Source organism: Theropithecus gelada, chromosome 5 (genome assembly GCF_003255815.1).
Source record: "Theropithecus gelada isolate Dixy chromosome 5, Tgel_1.0, whole genome shotgun sequence".
Lineage (NCBI taxonomy): Eukaryota > Metazoa > Chordata > Mammalia > Primates > Cercopithecidae > Theropithecus > Theropithecus gelada.
The window spans coordinates 181,564,637-181,586,142 of NC_037672.1; the positions used below are offsets into that span (position 1 = coordinate 181,564,637).

Consider the following 21,506-nt stretch of genomic DNA (forward strand, 5'->3'; position numbering starts at 1 on the left):
GGCCCGTCCCCCAGCTCCCGCCCGCAGGAGAACCAGGCCCGGGCTGGGCCCCGGGAGCCGCCCGCCCGCTGCAGCCCGCGCCCGCCCCCGCGCCCGGGTCCCGCCCCGAAGCCCCGCCCCCGAGGCCCGCCCCCGAGGCCCGGCCCCGCTCCTCCGCCCCGGATTTGAAAGCCGGGTCTTCCTGAGAGTCCGCGGGCTTCCGCTCCCAGCGCGGGATTCTGGAGGTAATTTGAGGAAGACTTGGAAACCGCGCCAGGCCCAACGGGGACCTAGAAGAGAGACAAGGCCAGGCCTGCTGCCCAGTGTGAGCTCTGAGAAGAAGAGGAGCGGGCCGGGACGCCCACCGGTAATTTCCGTCCCCCCTCCGGTGACCTGAGGCCTTTCTTGGGGTTACCCCCAGGTCCCTCTCCCTAAATCAAAAGCCTTAGCCTCCTGTCGCCAGGGTGCCAGGCTAGTAATAAGCAGGTCCACGCATGCTGGACACACAGGCCCAAGCCACTCCGCGCATCAGTCAGTACTGCAAACCGTACACAGTAGTGTACTTAATCCATATATAAACGTTACAAGTTAAGTATCCCACAGCAAACAAAGTAGCATTTAACATCACGAGGAAAAAAAGAGATAGGACAAAGAGATGAACAACCAATCCAGAGGGAGTGAAGAAGAGAAAAAGAAGCCCAAGAGGTCCTTCTGCAAAGACAGCGTCAATTAAGACTGTTTGGAGCTGCCGAAGGCAGAGTCCTGGGTGAGAACTGACAGTGGAAGAGGGCGCTTGTTTGTGTCCTTACCTGAGTGGATGCGGACTAGTTTTTTATTTGTTTATTAAAGTATAGTATCCTTGTTGGCAAATGCCCTATGAAATATAAAATGAGGTCTTTTCCTAAGATGGAGTTATTAATAGTTACGTGAAGGGTGTGCTATACACTGCCCTACTGATCCCCTTCCTATTTTGGGTCATGAACTCATTTTAGACCCTGAAACAAACTGTGAATCGTTTTCGCAGAAGAATTCTCCAACACGTGAGCACGACATTCTGCATCAGATTTAAAAGGTTCTTGACATTCAGAAGTCAGATCAGGGACCCCATGGCAGAGCCTATTTCTAACGCTTGCGCCTATTTGACTATAGGGACTATATTCTGCACAGAAATATACTTAGTTTTATGTATCGTTACCACTTGCTGAGAGTTTATTGCATGCTTTTACATTTTCATAATACATTTGTTTGTTTCATCCTTTCAACAATCCCTCGGGGTAGGAATTACAATTTAAAGAGGTTAAGGCCAGGCGCGGTGGCTCATGCCTGTAATCCCAGGACTTTGGGAAGCCGAGGCAGGTGGATCAGGAGGTCAGGAGTTTGAGACCAGCCTGGCCAAGGTGGTAAAACCCCGTCTCTACTAAAAATACAAAAAATAATAAAATAAAAATAAAAAAATTAGCCGGGTGCAGTGGTGGGCGCCTGTAATCCCAGTTACTTGGGAGGCTGAGGCAGGAGAATTGCTTGAACCCGTGAGGCAGAGGTTGCAGTGAGTCAAGATTGTGCCACTGCACTCTAGCCTGGGTGACGGAGCAACACTCCATCTCAAAAAAAAAGTGTTAAGTAGTTTGCTCTTGCTGAAAAAAGAGTCACAGGAGTTAAACTCAGATCCCACAAATACGACTTAGGCCTTTCTTTATCCCTCCCGAATTGAGTGAACACAATGTTTGACAGTCTTTTTCTGCCTCAGTAAAACCGAGAAATAGGACCCACTCCCGACCCTAACAGTGGCTCTGCAGAGCAGTAATTTGCGAAGAGGGGACTAGTGTGGTTGAACTAGTCCTTATCCCATTGTGATACCCAAACCCCTTCCTGTGCTAAACTTTCTTGCCAAAATGAGCAAGCATCAGCAGCAGTTTTCTGGATTCCTGTAAATCATACTAATTTACTTAGTCTACGAACTTTTATTTTTGAGACAGAGTTTCACCCTTGTTGCCCAGGCTGGAGTGCAGTGGTGCAGTCTTGGCTCACGACAACCTTTGCCTCCCAGGTTCACATGATTTTCCTGCCTCAGCCTCCCAAGTAGCTGGGGATTACAGGTGCCTACCACTAGGCCCAGCTAATTTTTGTATTTTTAGTAGAGATGGGGTTTCACCATGTTGGCCAGGCTGGTCTTGAACTCCTGACCTCAGGTGATCCACCCACCTCGGCCTCCCAAAGTGCTGGGATTACAGGCGTGAGCCACCGTGCCCAGTCAAACATTTTAATTGTAGCAAAACAGTAGGCTGGAGGCAGTGGCTTCTGACTGAAGCCAGTAATTTTCTCTTTACAGGGGTATCCCAGAGGTGACAGAACTTGATCTGGGCCTGGAAGGGGAAGAATTCGGGAAGGGCAACGTGAGGCATTCCAGGTAAGAGAAATGTGTGCCGGGTTGGGGGAGGTTTCTGGAGTGGCTCAGGACAAAGGAGAGGTCATTATCAATTCATTTGGTGAGATGGTGGAAGAGTAAGAAATGAAATAGGTAAATGATTTAGGGCCAGATTCTGGAGGGGAGTTTAGACTTCATGACATTGGTTTACCTGTGTGAGCTGAATGTTGCTATGAATCATTATCCCTGTGAAAAGTGATGAAAATGGTTTTAAGGGTGATTGGTCTGCCTGGCAGAGTTACGCTGTTTGGATGGGAGATCCTGTGGGGAGGATAGAAAGGAGGAACTGGGAAAAAAAAAAAAGCACAACATATCACTGTGTGTTTTCTTACTCCTTACAAGAGGATTTGGGGAAATTTAAATATGAGTTACTTTTGCTGAAGCGTAGAAAGGCAAAGTGACTGAAGCAGGAGAAAAAAAGAAAATCCAGTCACTTATACTTAATTTCTTAAGGTGTTATTCATCCAGAAAGTGAACTTATATAATAATATTTTTGTAAATGCTTCTTGATCACATACTTTATAATAAATACTTTAACAGTGGGAGAAATAGTACAAATGCATTCCAAGAGGCTAGAAAAGGGATTATATTAAGAAAATACTGTCAAATACCAGGATATTACCAAATTGTAGAACTAGAGTATTGGCAGACAACACAAAATACTGATGAATCTAATCTCAGGGTAGAGGGAGAAGTTGGAGTTGGGAAATAGGAATTGACCAGTGATGAGAGGAAAAGAAAAGAAAAAAGGGAGGGAGGAAGGAAAGAAGGAAAGGAAGGGAGGGAGGGAAGGAGGGAGGAATAAAGATAAAGGAAACTGAGAGAACTAGGCTAGGAAGAACCATGACCAGGCTGGCTTCAGGTCCCCCCAGAAACCAGTAAATATGAAGCATGTGCCCCCTCCTTCAGCTGCTCCTGGGATCCATGCCATCAAGTGTCACAGCTGGGCAAGTCTGGGCATAAACACGGGAAAGCTGGGGCTATTTAGGTCAGCGTTATCTCACCCCTTCCATCCCCGCTGCCTCTTCTCCCACTGTGGTTACTCGAAAAGGACTAACATAGCCTTTTTTCTAGCTTAACCACCTTCGGTTGAAAGATCGGTATCAACCATGCTTAAATAATCAAACATGGTTAAACAAACATTCTGTGCAATGTAAGAAGTAAATAATCGAAACTCTCTGAGCCCAATCTTTAATTTTATTTTATTATTTTTTTTTTTAGTAGAGATGGGGTTTCACCATGTTGGCCAGGCTGGTCTCGAACTCCTGACCTTGTGATCCGCCCGCCTGGGCCTCCCAAAGTGCTGGGATTACAGGCATGAGCCACTGCACCCGCCCTGGCAGAGTCCAATCTTTTAAAATACAATAAATGTTTTCCTTTGGAACTTGGAAACTATTACCAAAAACAGTTACAGTCCCGGAGCGGAAAGGAGCTTTGATACACAATTATGTAAAAGAAAGACAACACTCTTTCACCACCGGGAATTAAAAGCATTTCTAATATGGTGACATATTCCCCCAGAGGGGAGGGATGAGGAATGTGGTAGTGCCAAACCAGAATGCTAGATGCCTTCCTGTTCTCCATTTCCTTGGCTTTTTGTAATTCAACCCTCCTGCTGGGCTAGACTGAGCCCCAATTGTCTTCTGATCTCACCCCAGCTGTTAAAATTTTCAGACTGTGCAGACATGAAGGGGGCATGGTATGTACTGAACTTCTCTTTCTTCTTCTGTTGACGCTCATCGTTTCCCCAGTTCAGTGAGTCTTAAGCTGTTTTTTCATTGTGACTTCATGATGTTCATGTATGGCATACTCCCATGGTCCTAAGGGAGGAGACCACCCCTCATATTGCCTTATGCCCAATTTCTGCCTCCTAAGAAAGAAGAAGTAAAAACTAAAAGGCAGAAATGAAATCCACAGGCAGACAGCCCGGTGCCACGCCCTGGGCCTGGTAGTTAAAGACCGACCCCTGACCTAATTGGTTCTGTTTTCTATAGATTACAGACATTGCACAGAAAAGCACTGTGAAAATCCCTATCTTGTTTTGTTCCGATCTAATTACTGGTGCATGCAGCCCCCGGTCACATACCCACCGCTTGCTCAGTCATGACCCTCTCACACGCACCCCCTTAGAGTTGTGAGCCCTTAAAAGGGACAGGAATTGCTCACCTGGGGAGCTTGGCTCTTAAGACAGGAGTCTTGCCAATCAATGTCCCCGGCCGAATAAACCCCTTCCTTCTTTAACTCGGTGTCTGAGGAGTTTTGTCTGCCGCTCATCCTGCTACAGTCCCACCAAGATTTTTACAAAATCAAACAATTTTTCATGATAAAATTTCAGTGTCACTAAGTACGAACATCCACATAGTCATTTGTAGTCAGTTATCGGTTAGATACTAGCTAAATTCAGATGTGATTACATTCTGTATTTATTTTCTTCACTAATAATCAGTGGACTTTGTTAAAAGTTAAATTTCATAATAGAAAGTCAGTTTCTCAATTAGGTTTATCTAAGCGTAGCAGATTTTTAGCTGTATGTGAAGCAGATCAAAGTAACTCAATACTCAGAATCTAGCAATAAGGAGCAATATCACTTTGTATTGACAAGTTAAAGTGGTTTTTGTTTGTTTTGTTTTTTTTTGAGACAGAGTCTCGCTCTGTCACCCAGGCTGGAGTGCAGTGGCACTATCTCAGCTCACTGCAAGCTCCGCCTCCCGGGTTCACGCCATTCCCCTGCCTCAGCTTCCTGAGTAGCTGGGACTACAGGCATCCGCCACCATGCCTGGCTAATTTTTTTTGTATTTTTATTAGAAACAGGGTTTTACGTGTTAGCCAGGATGGTCTCGATCTCTTGACCTTGTGATCTGCCTGTCTTGGCCTCCCAAAGTGCTGGGATTACAGGCGTGAGCCACCGCGCCCGGCCAAAGCAGTTTTTTAAAAAATTGCTTCATCTCCTCAATCCAGTTGAATTGATATTTTTCCTAAGCATACCTGTTATGAAATTTATGTTAGTACCTTTAGAATTATATTTGTTTCCTAGTTTATAATTTTTATGTGAATTAGGTAGAACTCTGAGAGAATAATCTTTCTTAGGTCTGTTATGATTGATGTCAGATTTGAAATCTGTGGATAATATGCGTTTTTTTTTTTTTTTCCTAACAAGGTCATGATGTCCTACCCCCGCCCTTTTTTTTCTTTTCTTTTCTTTTGAGATGGAGTCTTGCTCTGTTGCCCAGGCTAGAGTGCAGTGTCATAATTTCAGCTCACTGCAATCTCTGCCTCCTGGGTTCAAGCAATTTTCCTGTTTCAGCCTCCCAAGTATTTGGGACTACAGGAGCCCGCCACCACGCCTGGCTAATTTTTGTATTTTTAGTAGAGACGGGGTTTCACCATATTGGTCAGGCTGGTCTCAAACTCCTGACCTCAGGTAATCCGCCCGCCTCTGCCTCCCAAAGTGCTGGGATTACAGGCATGAACCACCGTGCCCGGCCTACCCTCTCTTAATCTTTTTTTTTGAGATGGATTCTTGCCCTGTCACCCAGGCTGGAGTGCAGTGGTGCGATCTCGGCTCACTGGCACCTCCGCTCCCAGTTCAAACTATTATCTTGCCTCAGCCTCCCAAGTAGCTGGAATTACAGGTGCCTACCACCACGCCCAGCTGATTTTTGTATTTTTAGTAGAGATGGAGTTTCACCATCTTGGGGAGGCTGGTCTCGAACTCCTGACATGATCCACCCGGCTCAGCCTCCAAAGTGCTGGGATTACAGGCGTGAGCCACCGCGCCTGGCCCCCTCTCTTAATCTTTTAGGGAGATTCTGGTTTTCCTTCCAGGAAATACTCGTTTGCCAATGAGTTTGTGTTGCTGCAAAGTTTTCTGCTAAAATTCAAGACGATGTTTATCAACTCAATAAGCACAAACGTATTCTGTTAAATGATTTAGTACATATTATTTCACTTAATCGCTAATATATCTATTTTCCACATAGGTAAATTATGGCAAAGATGATATTAATGAACAGAGGAACTCTGTTAATTACCTGTTTCTATGTCAAAGCCAGCCCCAAACTTACTGGCTTAAAAAAGACGAAACAACCAAATTTATTTTTTCTTATAGCTCTGTGGGTTGGCTGGGCAGTTTGGTAGGTCTCTGTGGGACTCAGGCTTACTAATGCATTGAATTCAGATGATGGCTGGATGTCTGGAATGGCCCAACTCATGTATCTGACTGCTTATGCTGGCTGTTGGCTGCAATTCCTTGGTTCTTTTCCATGTGGACTTTCATCCTCTATGAGGCTAGAGTTATGGCATGGCAATCTCAGGGCAGGATTTTAGGATAACCAAGTCTGCTGCAAAGGCACTCGTTAAACCTCTGCTTGCTTCACTTTTGTCAATGTGATGTTGGCCCAAAACAAGTCATATGGCCAAGCCGAGGGTCACTATGAGAGTGAGTTTAGGTGCAAGGAGTTTGTGGCAAGGAGTTTGTGGCTGATTTGTCTGTTTTTAATCTAGAGTGAAAGTTTTCCCATCTTCTTCTAAAAACCTATTCTTTTTCTTTTGTAAATGAATTATAATCCCAAATTGGAAAATTATTGCCTGGCACCCTTACTCTGGTATGGTTGACATGAAAGTATTATATAGAAAGAAAAATCATCCATTACTATAGACATCCAAAACTAGCCAATATTGTAATTCCCATTCATATTCCCAACTAAAAGTTGTGTTGAGAGAGAAGAGGAGACATGGACAGAAACAGAGGAAAAGGGAATGAAGAGCTGTACGTTGGTATCTAGAAATGAATTCTACCCCGAGAAATAATAGCACAAGAATGGTGGACAAGGTCATAGCATGTGACACAATAAAATGGGTATGGTGAAAACCATAATGATACAAAAAACACATATATTTACATGAGGCTTTGTAATTTAGAGATCATTTGCTTATGTCTTATGACCTTTCTATCTTCAAGGTAAGTATATAAAGTACTCAAGATAATATTGATTCCTATTTTTCAGTTGATTAAATAAGATTCAGGGAGCTTCATTAACCTGTCCAAGGTCATAATACCGTTAGAGGAAGAACCAGGATCTAAGAATTTCTGATAACCATCCTTGCTCTCGTTCTGTGGTAAAACTTCATGCCAAGAATAAACAAGGAAATAAGTGTCAGGAAGTGAGTTTTGAAACTTTATCAAACAAAATATATTCTAAATAAAGAAATTAATGGCCTTTTTGTTTGTTGTTTGTTCTAGTAGTAATTGATAGAAATATTACATGGGATAGGATTTATTCTCTCCGTACTTCTGAACCAATGAACAGAAAATGGGAAGAAAAACTGAAGCAAATTGAAGAACGAGCATCTCATTATGAGAGGAAACCATTGTCCTCAGTGTATAGACCAAGACTGTCCAAGCCAGAGGAACCACCCTCCATTTGGAGACTATTTCATCGACAAGCTCAAGCTTTTAATTTTGTTAAAAGCTGTAAAGAAGTAATTTCCTCCTCCTCCTCTTCTTTGTCCTCCTCTTCCACTTCCTCCTCTTTTTTCTTCTTCTTCATTATAATTTGTTTTTTTTTTTTTTAAATCTATTATTTGTCTTCATTTCAGGCCATGTATTCTACTAAGAGAATTTAATGGGAATCTTAATGGCATGTGATTTAGGAAAAATATCCCTGTGAATCATTTACCATTTAATTTATATTAGTAATGAAAAAGAATGACACGTCCAGTGCCCATTAGATTTTAAAAATTGTAATGACATTTAAATGAAGCTTTATGCTTAGAGGGCGGGGAACCATGTTTTTTTCAACACATTAAGCAAGTGGGAGAAAGGAGTGTCAGCCTTTCAAAGAACATGGTGCTCAAAAAATCACTAAATCAAGCAACAGATGTGTATTTCACATTCTTTTTTTCTTGGGCACTGTGGGGAATATAAAGAAATGTGAAAGAAAAGATAAGATGCATATATGATAGCAGAAATGTACTGTGAGTCTGATCACTGTTGCTGTCTAAAAGCTCCAAGTGCTGGAAGTTTTAGAAGGACCTCTTTTCTCTAGTCAGGATATGCTTACTCAAATCTCATGAGAATGGTGTAAGAAATACCTTTCTTAGTCATTTTGGGTAAACCTAATTCAAGCAGCAGCAATTAAAATACTGACAGATTCATCTGAACTTGAATTTTAAAAAGATATAGATAGGGGTATGCTCGTTGGACTTGCTAATCACCAGTCTATAAAATTTATTTCAAAAAGATTTTTGTTAGGGTTAAGTAACTGAGTCCTGTGATTTTTTCACTCATGAAAAGAAAAATGTGTTCACCAGCTACCTTTAGCTAAGAGGAAACAAAAGAACTTGTGGATGTATTGCTCTATTAGAAGAAACTTTATGGCAGGAGGCATGGGCAATTATATTTAAACCACTATCACAGTAATTAACCTTTAAAAAAATGGTTTCGGCTGGGTGTGATGGCTCACGCCCATAATCCTAGCACTTTAGGAGGCTAAGGCAGGCAGAGCACTTTGAGGTCAGGAGTTCGAGGCCAGCCTGGCCAGCATGGTGAAACCTTGTCTCCACTAAAAATACAAAAAATTAATCAGGCCTGGTGGTGGGCGCCTGTAATCCCAGCTCCTTGGGAGGCTGAGGCAGAAGAATTGCTTGAACCTGGGAGGCAGAGGTTGCAGTGAGTCAAGATTGTGCCACTGCACTTCAGCCTGGGCGACAGAGTAAGACTCTTGTTTCAAAAAAACAACAAAAAAAAGTCTCCTACATACATTTTTATATGTACTAGGGAATTTACTAATTAATTTTAGCCCAAATCATTAAAAGATAAGTTTAATTTCATAGAACTATCATAGGAAATCAAATGAGTAATATTTTTAAGAGTGGTTTCTCTCCTTTTTTCTCTTCGGTCTGCATATTCTAATTGTTTTCACCTTTTATATGAATGATTAAAAAATAGGTATAATTAGATTTTGAATGGCATAAACCTAGTGACTATTTGTCTTGTATTTAATAATACAAATGTTCAAATTACAGTTTCTGAAAACTTGAATGAAAAATTCTTTATGAACATTCAATAGCTACAGTTGAATTTAGGTTTGCATTTTGTGAATTTTTCTAATCTTTTTTGATTTTATTTAGGACGTTCACGTATTTGCTTTGGAATACAAAGTAGGAGATGGACAGCGTATTTACCTTGTGACAACCTATGCTGAATTTTGGTTTTACTATAAATCCAGGTAGGTGGCATGCAGCAGAACCACACATTAAGCTAGAGTTCCATTTCCTTTGCCTAGGAATTTTGGTGAAATTAGTTCAAGCTGAATTGGCCTCCACAGTTTGTGACCACACTATTAGTTGCTCCTTTACTCTCAGAATTGAAATCTGGAGTTTTCTTGTCATAGCAATGCTTGAGTATCTCACCAGGTGCTGGGAGAAAATAGTCATGCACGTACATAGTCATGCACGTACACGAATATATGTGTGTACTCAAAGGGAGTTTTGAAATCTCTCTTTTGCAAACAGGTATTAAATTACACTATTAATCACAAAGGAATATTTATGTTATTTGCCTAGTAATAAAGAAATATCTGCTTTATCTTGACTTTCTTATCACTATTTTAAATTGTTATTAGCTTTATTTTTTATTTTTTTAAGACAGAATTTCACTCTTGTTGCCCAGACTGCAGTGCAGTGCCATGATTTGGCTCACTGCAGCCTCTGCCTCATGAGTTGCTGGGATTACAGGCATCTGCCACCATGTCCGGCTCATTTTTATGTTTTTAGAGATAGGGTTTCACCATGTCGACCAGGCTGGTCTCTAACTCCTGACCTCAGGTAATCCACCCACCTCGGCCTCCTAAAGTGTTGGGATTACAGGCGTGACCCGCTGCACCTGGCTTATTAGCTTTATTTTAACTGAGTGATCTATTCAAGTATTTCTCTTTTTTTCTTTCTTTTTTTTTATTTTTTAAATATTTTTGAGATGGAGTTTCACTCTTGTTGCCCAGGCTGGAGTGCAATGGCATGATCTCGGCTCACTGCAACGTCTGCCTCCTGAGTTCGAGTGATTCTCCTGTCTCAGCCTCCCAAGTAGCTGGGATTACAGGTGCCTGCCACCATGCCTGGCTAATTTTTGTATTTTTAGTAGAGACGGGGTTTCTTTATATTGGTCAGGCTGTCTCGAACTCCTGACCTCAGATGATCTGCCCGCCTCAGCCTCCCAAAGTGCTAGGATTACAGGTGTGAGCCACCGTGCCCAGCCGTATTCAAGTATTTCTCAGACTTGTGTAATGTATGTAAAAGGAGAGTAAATTGTTATGTATGCCCTATATTGATTTAGAATACTTTTATTCGAAAGTTGCTAAGTAGCTTCAAATATGAAACTGGATTTATTTATGTTTATATACATGCAACACCAGTTAGAGTTGAATGAAAATCATTAAGATAACGTGACAGATGTTTTGCTGAAACTGTCTCATCTTGCAATGTAAATATGGTACTGACTGCTCCAGGATGTGTATGGGTGTATGTGTATGTGTGTGTTGAGTTCCTCCACTACCTGTGCCACCTGATGATACAATTTTCACATAACTTTTCCCTCTTCAAATTACTACAAGTCCTTAATTTGTATAGGATGCCATCTGAACTTTAGTCCAAATTATCATTTGCAAATTAAGTCAGCATCTCTCCCTATTTAACCCATGTCAAAATCATTCCTCTTAATGCCAGAAAGAATGTAACTGCAAACATGAGCATTGAGGGCTTATCAAAGTCAGGTGATTCAGAATTTTTTAACCAATTTTAAAAATATTATCTTCCAATGAAAATACAGAATTTAAAAATTCTCATGGAAAATTAATGGAATCTGAAGAATATGGCATCCTGAAAAGAACATTTTTTTTTTTTTTTTTTTTTTTTGAGACAGAGTCTCGCTTAGTCGCCCAGGCTGGAGTGCAGTGGCGCGATCTCGGCTCACTGCAAGCTCCGCCTCCCGGGTTTACGCCATTCTCCTGCCTCAGCCTCCCGAGTAGCTGGGACTACAGGCGCCCGCCGCCTCGCCCGGCTAATTTTTTGCATTTTTAGTAGAGACGGGGTTTCACCGTGTTCGCCAGGATGGTCTCGATCTCCTGACCTCGTGATCCGCCCGTCTCGGCCTCCCAAAGTGCTGGGATTACAGGCGTGAGCCACCGCGCCCGGCAAGAACATTTTTTTTTCAAAGAAAATTGGTTTCATGGTGACACTAAAAACAAATATAGAGGTATTACACAATATCAAACTCATCTGTAAATAAATAGCACTGTAAGATTGACTGTATTTTCCAGTTAAATAATGTTACAGGATGTAATTGTTGCATTTTGCTTGTTGGAAACCCTTGATACGATGAGCCATAAACCTATGGTGAACAGTTCACTTTATCATGTTCTTATTTCATACTTGTATGTAGTGAAAGCACGGTTAACACAGTACTTGCGATGTAAGATAAACTGCCACGATTTAAAAGGAATAAGATAGAGGCTGGGCATAGTGGCTCACACCTGTAATCCCAGCACTTTGGGAGGCTGAAGCAGGTGGATCACCTGAAGCCAGGAGTTCAAGATCAGTCTGGCCAACATGGCGTAAACCCTGTTTCTACTAAAAATGCAAAAATTAATCAAGTGTGGTGGCACGTGCCTGTAGTCCCAGCTACTCGGGAGGCTGAGGTAGGAGAATCGCTTGAACCCAGGAGGAGGAGGTTGCAGTGAGCTGAGATAACACCACTACACTCCAGCCTGGGCGACAGAGCTGACTTAGTCTCAGTCAATCAATCAATAAAGGTATAAGATATCAATTTAACAATCTTGAATTATTCAATTTAGAAAAAATCTCTTACACTGCTATGAAGTTATTCCTGAAAATGCTGTGTGCAAGCTTTATTTTGATTTGGAATTTAACAAACCTGCCAACCCAGGAGCTGATGGGAAAAAGATGGTTGCATTACTCATCGAGGTAAATGGCCGACTCAAGTTTTCCTTATTTCTATCTATTCAGCTCTTCATTGGCTTATTCATTCAGTGAATTCAACCTACATAATATGTAAGTTCTGTATCTCTTCTTTTTCTTGCTACTGTTCCTTTTGACTTTGATTTTTTAATATTACTTCTATGAGTAAACTGTGAAAAGGAAGGAAAGTTCAATTTATGTTCATATAGTTTGCGATTTTACTGTCTGGTAAAAAAAATGCTTTGAAAAAGATGTCAGTTTGGAAGGTTTCTATGTATTAAAATTATATATTAATTCTCTGAATTCCATTACAAATAGCTGACTTTGGTAAAAGCCAGGCAAAATAATTTTTACTGTAAAAATTGGGTACTGAGATGAACCTCAAGAACACTGACTACAAACAGTATCAGATTTTTGGAGCTTGCAGGAATTTTGGAAATCATCTTATCTTGTCCCTTTCGAAATGAGGAAATTAAGGCCCAGACTAAACGAATTCCTATTCAAGGCCCTACAACCAGTATTGGTAAAACCTTGTCTATAAATATAGTTATCACTGTTTTTAACTAAGAGAAAAATATTGTAGCTCTTTATTTTTGATTTAGCTGTGTCAACCAGGAAGTTACTAATAAAAGGAATAGCATGGACTTGTGCAGCTAAGTTCTATTAGGATTCTTTCAAAAAAATTTTCAGATTGTATCACAGGAAGTTGTGTTAAAATTGTGCTGACTATTCTTCAGCCTAAGTGTAGGTACTGACACTTATTGATTAGCTGTTTTTCTTTTAAATGTTAACTGAATAATAATGTTATAGATTACCCATTTTATAACTTTTAAAATATATCCAAATTAAAATGTTTTTGATAAAGAATATCTGCTAGTATTCTCTGTTGGACCTCTACATGCTTGATTTTAAATCTTTTTGAAAATGTATGTGAATGCTATTTAAAAAATATACAGAATATTAGCTTTATCCTGGCTTTGAAGCAGAATAAATATATATAAATTCCCCCGCCTCCCCCAAAAAAACCCCCAAATTATGTTTTTCTTAAAATAGCCATTGAACCCTTAAAAATAAATTTAGATGCTTATTTCATTACAGCTGGTAAATTCTGTTTAATTTTTAACCTAATTATTATTATCATTATTATTATTATTTTTGAGACAGAGTCTCTCTCTGTCACCCAGGCTGGGGTGCAGTGGTATAATCTCAGCTCACTGCAATCTCTGCCTCCCAGGTTCAAGCAATTCTCCTGCCTCAGCCTCCCGAGTAGCTGGAATTACAGGTGTGTGCCACCATACCTGGCTAATTTTTGTATTTTTAGTAGAGACAGGGTTTTGCCATGTTGGCCAGGCTGGTCTTGAACTCTTGGCCTCAAGTGATATACCCATCTCGTCCTCCCAAAGTGCTGGGATTATAGGCGTGAGCCATGGTGCCTGGCCTAATTATGTTTTTAATAATTCATAAATATTGACTTTCTTCTAAAGTCTAAAGTAAGATTTCTTGTGTAGTTTCTCCGTAGGCTACAAGGAACTTCGATTCAGAGATTTTCACTGCCACTTAACATTACATATTAACAAAGAAGTACCACATTGCATTAGAAACTAGAAATATTTCTAATGAACACTGGAGGAAATTTCATTTGTAACACTATTAATAAACACTGGTATGGCAAAGACTATGTAGATGTTTAGAATTTTTTTCTCCTTATTCTTTATACCACTTTTTCCAAATGAGTCTTGAGTAGCTAATCTTTTGCATCAGCAAAACTGTTGGAAGAAACTGTATAAATCTAAGTTCAAAATTATACAGCAGTTTTATTTAACATGTTTACCATTTTTTTTTTTTTTTTTTTTTTGAGACGGAGTCTCGCTCTGTCGTCCAGGCTGGAGTGCAGTGGCCGGATTTCAGCTCACTGCAAGCTCCGCCTCCCGGGTTCCCGCCATTCTCCTGCCTCAGCCTCCCGAGTAGCTGGGACTACAGGCGCCCGCCACCTCGCCTGGCTAGTTTTTTGTATTTTTTAGTAGAGACGGGGTTTCACCGGGTTAGCCAGGATGGTCTTGATCTCCTGACCTTGTGATCCGCCCGTCTCGGCCTCCCAAAGTGCTGGGATTACAGGCTTGAGCCACCGCGCCCGGCTACCATGTTGATAGAACTGTTCTCATTGGATTACTTAATATAGTGCTTTTTATAATGATTGCATTAAAATTAATTTCATTTATTGGTTACTTTGTATGCAATAAGTTTATAATCCAGTAAGTACTTTTTCCTTTGAGTCTTACTGTGAGGAGGCATAATTAGGTTAGCTATTATGTTAATTTAGCAGATGGTTAATAATGATTAGTGATAATATAAAATACCCTTTGGTTCAGTAGCTAAACTGGCACATTTCAGTAAGCCACTTCTCCCCAGTTAGAATGAATTCTGGTGCTAATGTATTTTATTAGGACCACGTTTCAGGGCAACATTATCCAATCATATAAGTTTAACTCCTGGATTTTATAATTTAATTATTTAAGTAACTTAAAGTTTTAATTAAAGTTAATCTTGGGAAAGAGAATTTAGGAGTATATGATTACTTGGCCTACCTAAAGTGTCACTGAATTTATTCTCTGTGGCTCCGAAAGTACAGAAGTCAACTTCATTCATCAGTTTTTAGTCTCTACTAAGTGTCAGGCACTGTGCCTAGGCACTAGGATTATCAAGTGGTAAGTCAAAGAGACATAATTTCTGATGGCATACACTTTGTAGTCTAATGGAGGATAATACATTAGGATAGATTTAGCTGCCATAATAAAGACCCAAAATTAAAGTGGCTTAAACAAGACAGAAACCTGTTTCTCCCCCAAGTAATATCTAATGTGACTCCGTACTGTTAGGGACTAGGCTTGTTGCTTTGCTGTCCCTAAGATGTTGCCCTTCTTCCATTGTCCAGGATGGCTCATACCACTGTGTCTGCATTCTAGTCAGTACAAATGGAGAAGGGGAGGGCATGCCCTTTGCCTGTTAGAGGATCACTTAGAAATGGCATACTTTCCTTCTCACATCCCATTGGGCGACAACTTAGCGGCCACACCCTGCTGTGGAGGAGCCTGGGAAATGTAGTCTTTGTTCTGGATGGCCTCCAATCTAGCTAAAAATCGGGATTCTGTTTCTACAGAGGGAGAGAACAAATATGGAGGAAGAGCCTCTGTAATATAGATAAAACATGTCAAACTAATCACATAAATCAACCTAAAATTGTAGCTGTGTAAGTCTATAAAGAGAGAAAGAGTATATAGGGGGAATTTGATGTAGAGAGGGAAATCAAGGAAGCCCTTTGTGAGGAAGTGAGAATTTACAGAAGAGTAAAGCCAGAGAGCATGAGGGGAGTGTGGTGTTATAAGAATACCCAAACATTATTAAAAATACAATTTGTGGCCTAACTTTTAGGTATCCAAAGTGACGGCAGTTCATAAACATTTTTGCTCATGTCAAGATAATGTTGCATGGTAGTTCTTAGTAGCTTCATTTTGCAAATGAGAAGATTGAAGCTTTAGGGACTTGTCCTAAGGCTGCACAACCAAAACTTTTTTTTTTTTTTTTTTTTTTTTTGAGACGGAGTCTCGCTCTGTTGCCCAGGCTGGAGTGCAGTGGCGCGATCTCGGCTCACTGCAAGCTCCGCCTCCCGGGCTTACGCCATTCTCCTGCCTCAGCCTCCCAAGTAGCTGGGACCACAGGCGCCCGCCACCTCGCCCGGCTAGTTTTTTGTAATTTTTAGTAGAGACGGGGTTTCACCGTGTTCGCCAGGATGGTCTCGATCTCCTGACCTTGTGATCCGCCCGTCTCGGCCTCCCAAAGTGCTGGGATTACAGGCTTGAGCCACCGCGCCCGGCCAAGACAACCAAAACTTTTAAGCAGTTACATGTGCCAGGCACTGTGCTAAAAATTTCATTTTCTTGTTTGTTCCTTACAGCAACTCCAAAAGGTAGCTGCTATTGTTATTCCTGTTTAGCAGCTGGGAAATGTCAAGGTTTAGATTTGACCAAAGTCATAGAGCTGGCAGATGGCAAAGCCCAAACTGACACTGAGCTGTCTCTGACTCCAGCCCCGTGCTTGCTGCCTTTCTACTGTGCATGGCCGTCATGCTAAGTGCCATGTAGTCTCAGAGGCTGTATTCTTAGAGCTGAATTCAGGCTCAGTATGAATTAGACACTTTCTGGTAAATAAAACCATTACAAAATAAATTAATGACTTTTTTTTTTTTTTGAGACAGAGTCTTTCTCTGTCACCCAGACTGGAGTGCAGTGGCACCATCTTGGCTGACTGCAACCTCCGCCTCCTGGGTTCAAGTGATCTTCCTGCCTCAGCCTCCTGAGTAGCTGGGATTTACAGACACCTGCCACCAGGGCCTGGCTAATTTTTGTGTTTTTAGCAGAGACTGGGTTTTACCGTGTTGGCTAGGCTGGTCTCAAACTTCTGACTTCAAATAATCTGCCCGCCTTGGCCTCCCAAAGTCCTGGGATTACAGGCATGAGCCACTGTGCCTGATCAGAAATTAATGACTTTTTAACTCATAGATTATATTTAAAGAGATGCTTATTGCTCATAGAAAAATTTTAAGACAAAAAATATAAATTATTTGCATTTTACTTGTGTTTTTAGTATGTGTGTAAAGCGCTTCGGGAGTTATATGGTGTTAATTGCTCAGCTGAAGATGTTTTGAACTTGGATTCTAGCACTGATGAGAAATTCAGCCGGCATTTAATATTTCAGCTCCATGATGTGGCATTTAAAGATAATATTCATGTTGGTAAGTATACTGCTTTTTAAAAACCATGGAGTTGTATTCAAAACTCATATGCTCTTGTTCCTCTTAAAATTTTGTGCATACATATCAACTTTTATGGTCATTAACTTATCCTAAAAAATGTGATGTGGGCTGAGTGCAGTGGCTCACGCCTGCAATTCCAGCACTTTGGGAGGCCAAGCTGGGTGCATCACTTGAGGCTAGGAGTTTGAGACCAGCCTGGCCACGCTGGCGAAACCCTGTCTCTACTAATTAGCCGGGCATGGTGGTGCATGCCTGTAGTCCCAGCTACTCGGGATGCTGAGGCACAAGGATTGCTTGAACCCAGGAGGCAGAGGTTGCAGTGAGCCAAGATGACACCACTGCACTCCAGCCTAGGCAACAGAGTGAGACCCTGTCTCAAAAAAAAAAAAAAAAAAAAAGGCAATGCGTTTCTTCATGTTTTCAAGATGTTCCTTTAGCTTTAGACCTGCTTTCTGTTCTAGACACATCAGCCTATTCAGGACTTCTTTGGCATTTGCATCTCTAATCATAGATAGTGGGATGGCTATCCATGTCCAGATAGTGGTTTCTGCTCCAACAGGATTTATTTCAGTTTCCTGGAAAGTTCATGAGAGGCCTTTCCATTTCAAGCCTTATCTGCAGTGTTGCTTCTGGATTTCTGACCTTTGCTTCGGCCTTGCTTTGGGGCTTCGGTCCCAGGTCGTATCAAAGATGACGTGTTTATTGTTCCAGGCAGAGCTTCAGGGTTGGGATAATTCTAGAGGTACAAGTCTGAAAGTGAAACTAGATTATTTATCTCAGGCCTGGGCATTTAGAGATGTAGGCCCAGGTGTTAAACATTAAGTCAGTCCAAAGGAGAAACACAGGTAGAATGGGAACTCCATAATGGAGGTCTGAACAGAAGCCAAATCCTGAGAGCTTATCAAAGCAGGGGTAGGGCAAGGGTCCAAACAGCAGATGATTGACTGAAGCTCAGGTAACAGGTAATTCGGTTCAGAGCTTCTAGTGTCTTAGAGTTTCACAGCCACCTACAATAAAAGGTGTGGACATAGTCACTAAAGCACTGGCATGAAAGTCAAGAACCTGATTTCTGGCTTAGGGGAAGGTGGCCACAGAAACCCGGCGTGCTGTTTTCACAAGGCTCTCATCACCTGCCTGTTTCCTGTTAGCTCAGCTGGACGTTCCTTCTCGGTCTCTCTCCCTAATCCTGTGAGAAACACACTCACCCATCCAAACCTAAAGAATGAACTTAGAGGCTTGGAGAACGGTGAAAGTGAGACTTTTTTTTTTTGAGACAGAGTCTCGCTCTGTCGCCCAGGCTGGAGTACAGTGGCACGTTCTTAGTTCAGTGCAACCTCTGCCACCTGGGTTCAAGTGATTCTCCTGCCTTAGCCTCCCGAGTAGCTGGGACCACAAGCGTGTGCCACCACACTCAGCTAATTTTTTGTATTTTTAGTAGAGACAGAGTTTCACCATGTTAGCCAGGATGGTCTTGATCCCCTGACCTTGTGGTCTGCCCGCCTCGGCCTCCCAAAGTGCTGGGATTACAGGGATGAGCCCCTGGCCTGTTAGGACTCTGTCGCCATCAAACCGTGTGAGAAGCTGTTTCTGTCACGTCTGAAACCCTAAGCCTTACTTAGATTAGTGTTCCTCTGGGTTGCAGAGAATGTCCAGAGTTATTGTGTCAAAGCATTTACCACTTCCTATGGTCATTTCCTGTTTTCTTTGTCATCTCCTCTACTCTACTTAATGTTTCTCTAGGGCAGGGACTGTTTCTTACTTTTGTATTTCCAGAGCTTAGCCCATAATAAAAATATAATTATCAATAATATTACTAATATTATTAATATAAGAATAACAACAACAATAATAAATACAAGTTGGCAGCCTCATCTCCCGCCACCCTGCCCTTTTCATTCAGCTCCTATCATGGGCCACATTTTCTGTAGTGCTTGGGCCTCTGCACTTGCTGATGCGGCTGTCTAACACGATGTGGTCTGTTCACCTGGTCCTCCCTGTTCGTGCATTCATCCAGAAGGTATTAATAAATACCTTTAGGGACTCCTAAGGCTGTACAACCAAGGCTTTTAAGCAGTTACATGTGCCAGGCATTGTGCTAATTCCTTAATTTCATTTTCTTGTTTACTCCTTACAGCAACTCCAAAAGGTAGGTGCTATTGTTATTCCTGTTAAGCAGCTGGGGAATGTTAAGGTTTAGATTTGACCAACGTCACAGAGCTGGCAGATGGCAAAGCCAAAACAGAAACTGAGCTGTCTCTGACTCCAGCCCCCGTGCTTGCTGCCTTTCTGCAGTGTGTGGCCTTCTTGCTCAGTCGTATCTGAATAAATCCCTTCCGAATGAATGCATGAATAGTGAGGAGGCACTGCTGTCAGGGTGTGGAGGCAGAGCACCAAACAGGCTATTTCTTTGCTTGCTGTTTACTGGTCATCGTCTGCTCTATGACTACTAGCCACAGGCCGAAAGCTGAGAATCTCTTGCTCAGGAAGGAGAGAATAGAAATTTGTGAGGTACCAGCAGTTTTTGCTACAGGTATCTTCTGAAAGCAGATGGCATTCATCTGGGCTTTCAGTCAGATTTCATTGTATAGTCAAAGGTAAGAAAGGCTTTACAGTCAGAACAGCATAAGCAAAGCTATGGAGATAAGAGTGTGTGGCTAATAATGGGGGACAGTGAATGGTCTAGTGTGGCTGGAGAGATGTGATCAGGCCTGGTAACTGGGCTGTCACCTCAGCCCCTTTGCCCTAGAATTAGGAGCTGCCAGAGCCACAGATGCAGAGAGTATGAAGTGATTCAGAATTTTTCCTTTTTTCTTCCCTTAGTGTATCTTTGGATGACATTTCTAGTTGCTGTTGTCAGCCTTTCGGAGAAGAGAATTCAGTTAAATATAAGAGATCCTAGCTCTTGATCTGCCTAAAAATACTCTTCTGCCAGTTTGCTGTCACACCTCAAATTTCTGACCGACTAGTCTTTTGAGTTATTTCCAGCAAATAAGATAGTTCCTGTCCTCATGAGGGTTGGGGACAATAAGATCCTGGAAGGGAAGTAGAAAGCAGTGTGGTTTGCTGGGGCCAGTGTGTTAGCATTGATGCTGGTGACAGGCCTCATGTCATGGTCCTGGCCATGGTTGCTCCATGCCAGGGTTCCAAGGCCTGTGGCCTCCCCAGCACTGCCATTGCCTCCGTTTCTGCAACCGTGCACTCTCTTCTCTTATTGTGTGGGGTCAAGTAACTGCAATGTTAAGTTTTCAGGAAAATTAGCTTTATCAGTTTGGGTTTAGATTGCTTTGTTTTCCTTTGATGTGTTGTGATTTCTTTCCACTTGGTGTTTACTTTCTCTCCCTCATTCCAGAAGGAATCCATCCCGTACCAGCATATCATTGCGAGACCGAATGCTTTTGTTTTGATTTTGACATTTAGTGCTTTGTAAGAAATTGGATTTGTTTCTTTGAGTAGGGAAGTAATTTTTTTTTGTTGTTTTGTTTTTGTTTTTTTGTGAGACAGAGTCTCACTCTGTCACCTAGGCTGGAGTGCAGTGGCATGATCTTGACTCACTGCAACCTCCGCCTCCTAGGTTCAAGCAGTTCTCTTGCCTCAGCCTCCAAGTAGCTGGGATTACAGGTGCCCAGCACCACGTCCAACTTATTTTTATATTTTTAGTAGAGACAGGGTTTCACCATGTTGGCCAGGCTGGTCTCAAGTGATCTCAAGTGATCCGCCTGCCTCAGCCTCCCAAAATGCTGGGATTATAGGCATGAGCCACCACAGCTGGTTGAGTAGGCAAGTAATAAAATCTAATGTGAAGAAAGAAAATTTTGAATTTAGAGCATGCATTTGTTATAATGTAAGGACCCAAGCCTTTCTGGTAAATAAAGTGAAGAATGAATCTAAACAATAACAGTTCTACAGATTAAAATTAACTTTTTCTTACAGTATTGCATTTCTTGAGTATTGGTATACATGAAGCAACTTAATAGCCAAATTATTTGATTTCATGGTGTAAAATGTGAGAGTTCGAAGAAGTTCTGGATTTTCTTACCAACTTTTCATGGTACAGATAGGACTACTGTTACTCAGAGTTTTTAGAATAAATGTTGAAGTACAGTAAATGTATCGAATTGCTTTTGTTGTGGATGTTAGCTCCGAGGCCGTAGTCCATTTTGTGCCCAGTTTGAGGCAGAGGTAGGAGCAGCAGCCTGGGGGCTGATGGCTGTGAAAGCCAGGGTTTGCAGGGCATGTCGTGGCAGGTAAAGGAGAGAAAATAAGCTCTTGAGAAATTTGCCAGCACCCTGACTCCCTGAGATTTCCTCAGTGCTTCTGTCT

At 41.8% G+C, this 21,506-nt stretch overlaps 1 protein-coding gene across 13 annotated transcripts in view; it reads left to right on the plus strand.

Moving 5' to 3' along the window:
* Positions 1–74: 74 nt before the first annotated feature.
* Positions 75–21,506, plus strand: part of PRIMPOL (primase and DNA directed polymerase) — a 44,152-nt gene continuing 22,720 nt past the window's right edge. For 4 of the 13 annotated variants that reach the window (XM_025384640.1, XM_025384637.1, XM_025384641.1 and 1 more), the window contains exons 1-6: positions 75–346; positions 2,309–2,386; positions 7,647–7,885; positions 9,536–9,633; positions 12,253–12,382; positions 17,018–17,165. In XM_025384640.1, the coding sequence (XP_025240425.1) occupies positions 7,706–7,885; positions 9,536–9,633; positions 12,253–12,382; positions 17,018–17,165 (556 nt within the window). In that variant the 5' untranslated portion in view covers positions 75–346; positions 2,309–2,386; positions 7,647–7,705. Of the gene's footprint in view, positions 347–2,308; positions 2,387–7,360; positions 7,886–9,535; positions 9,634–12,252; positions 12,383–17,017; positions 17,166–21,506 lie in introns of those variants that run through there. The other 9 variants (XM_025384636.1, XM_025384638.1, XM_025384642.1 and 6 more) reach the window with 6 other exon arrangements.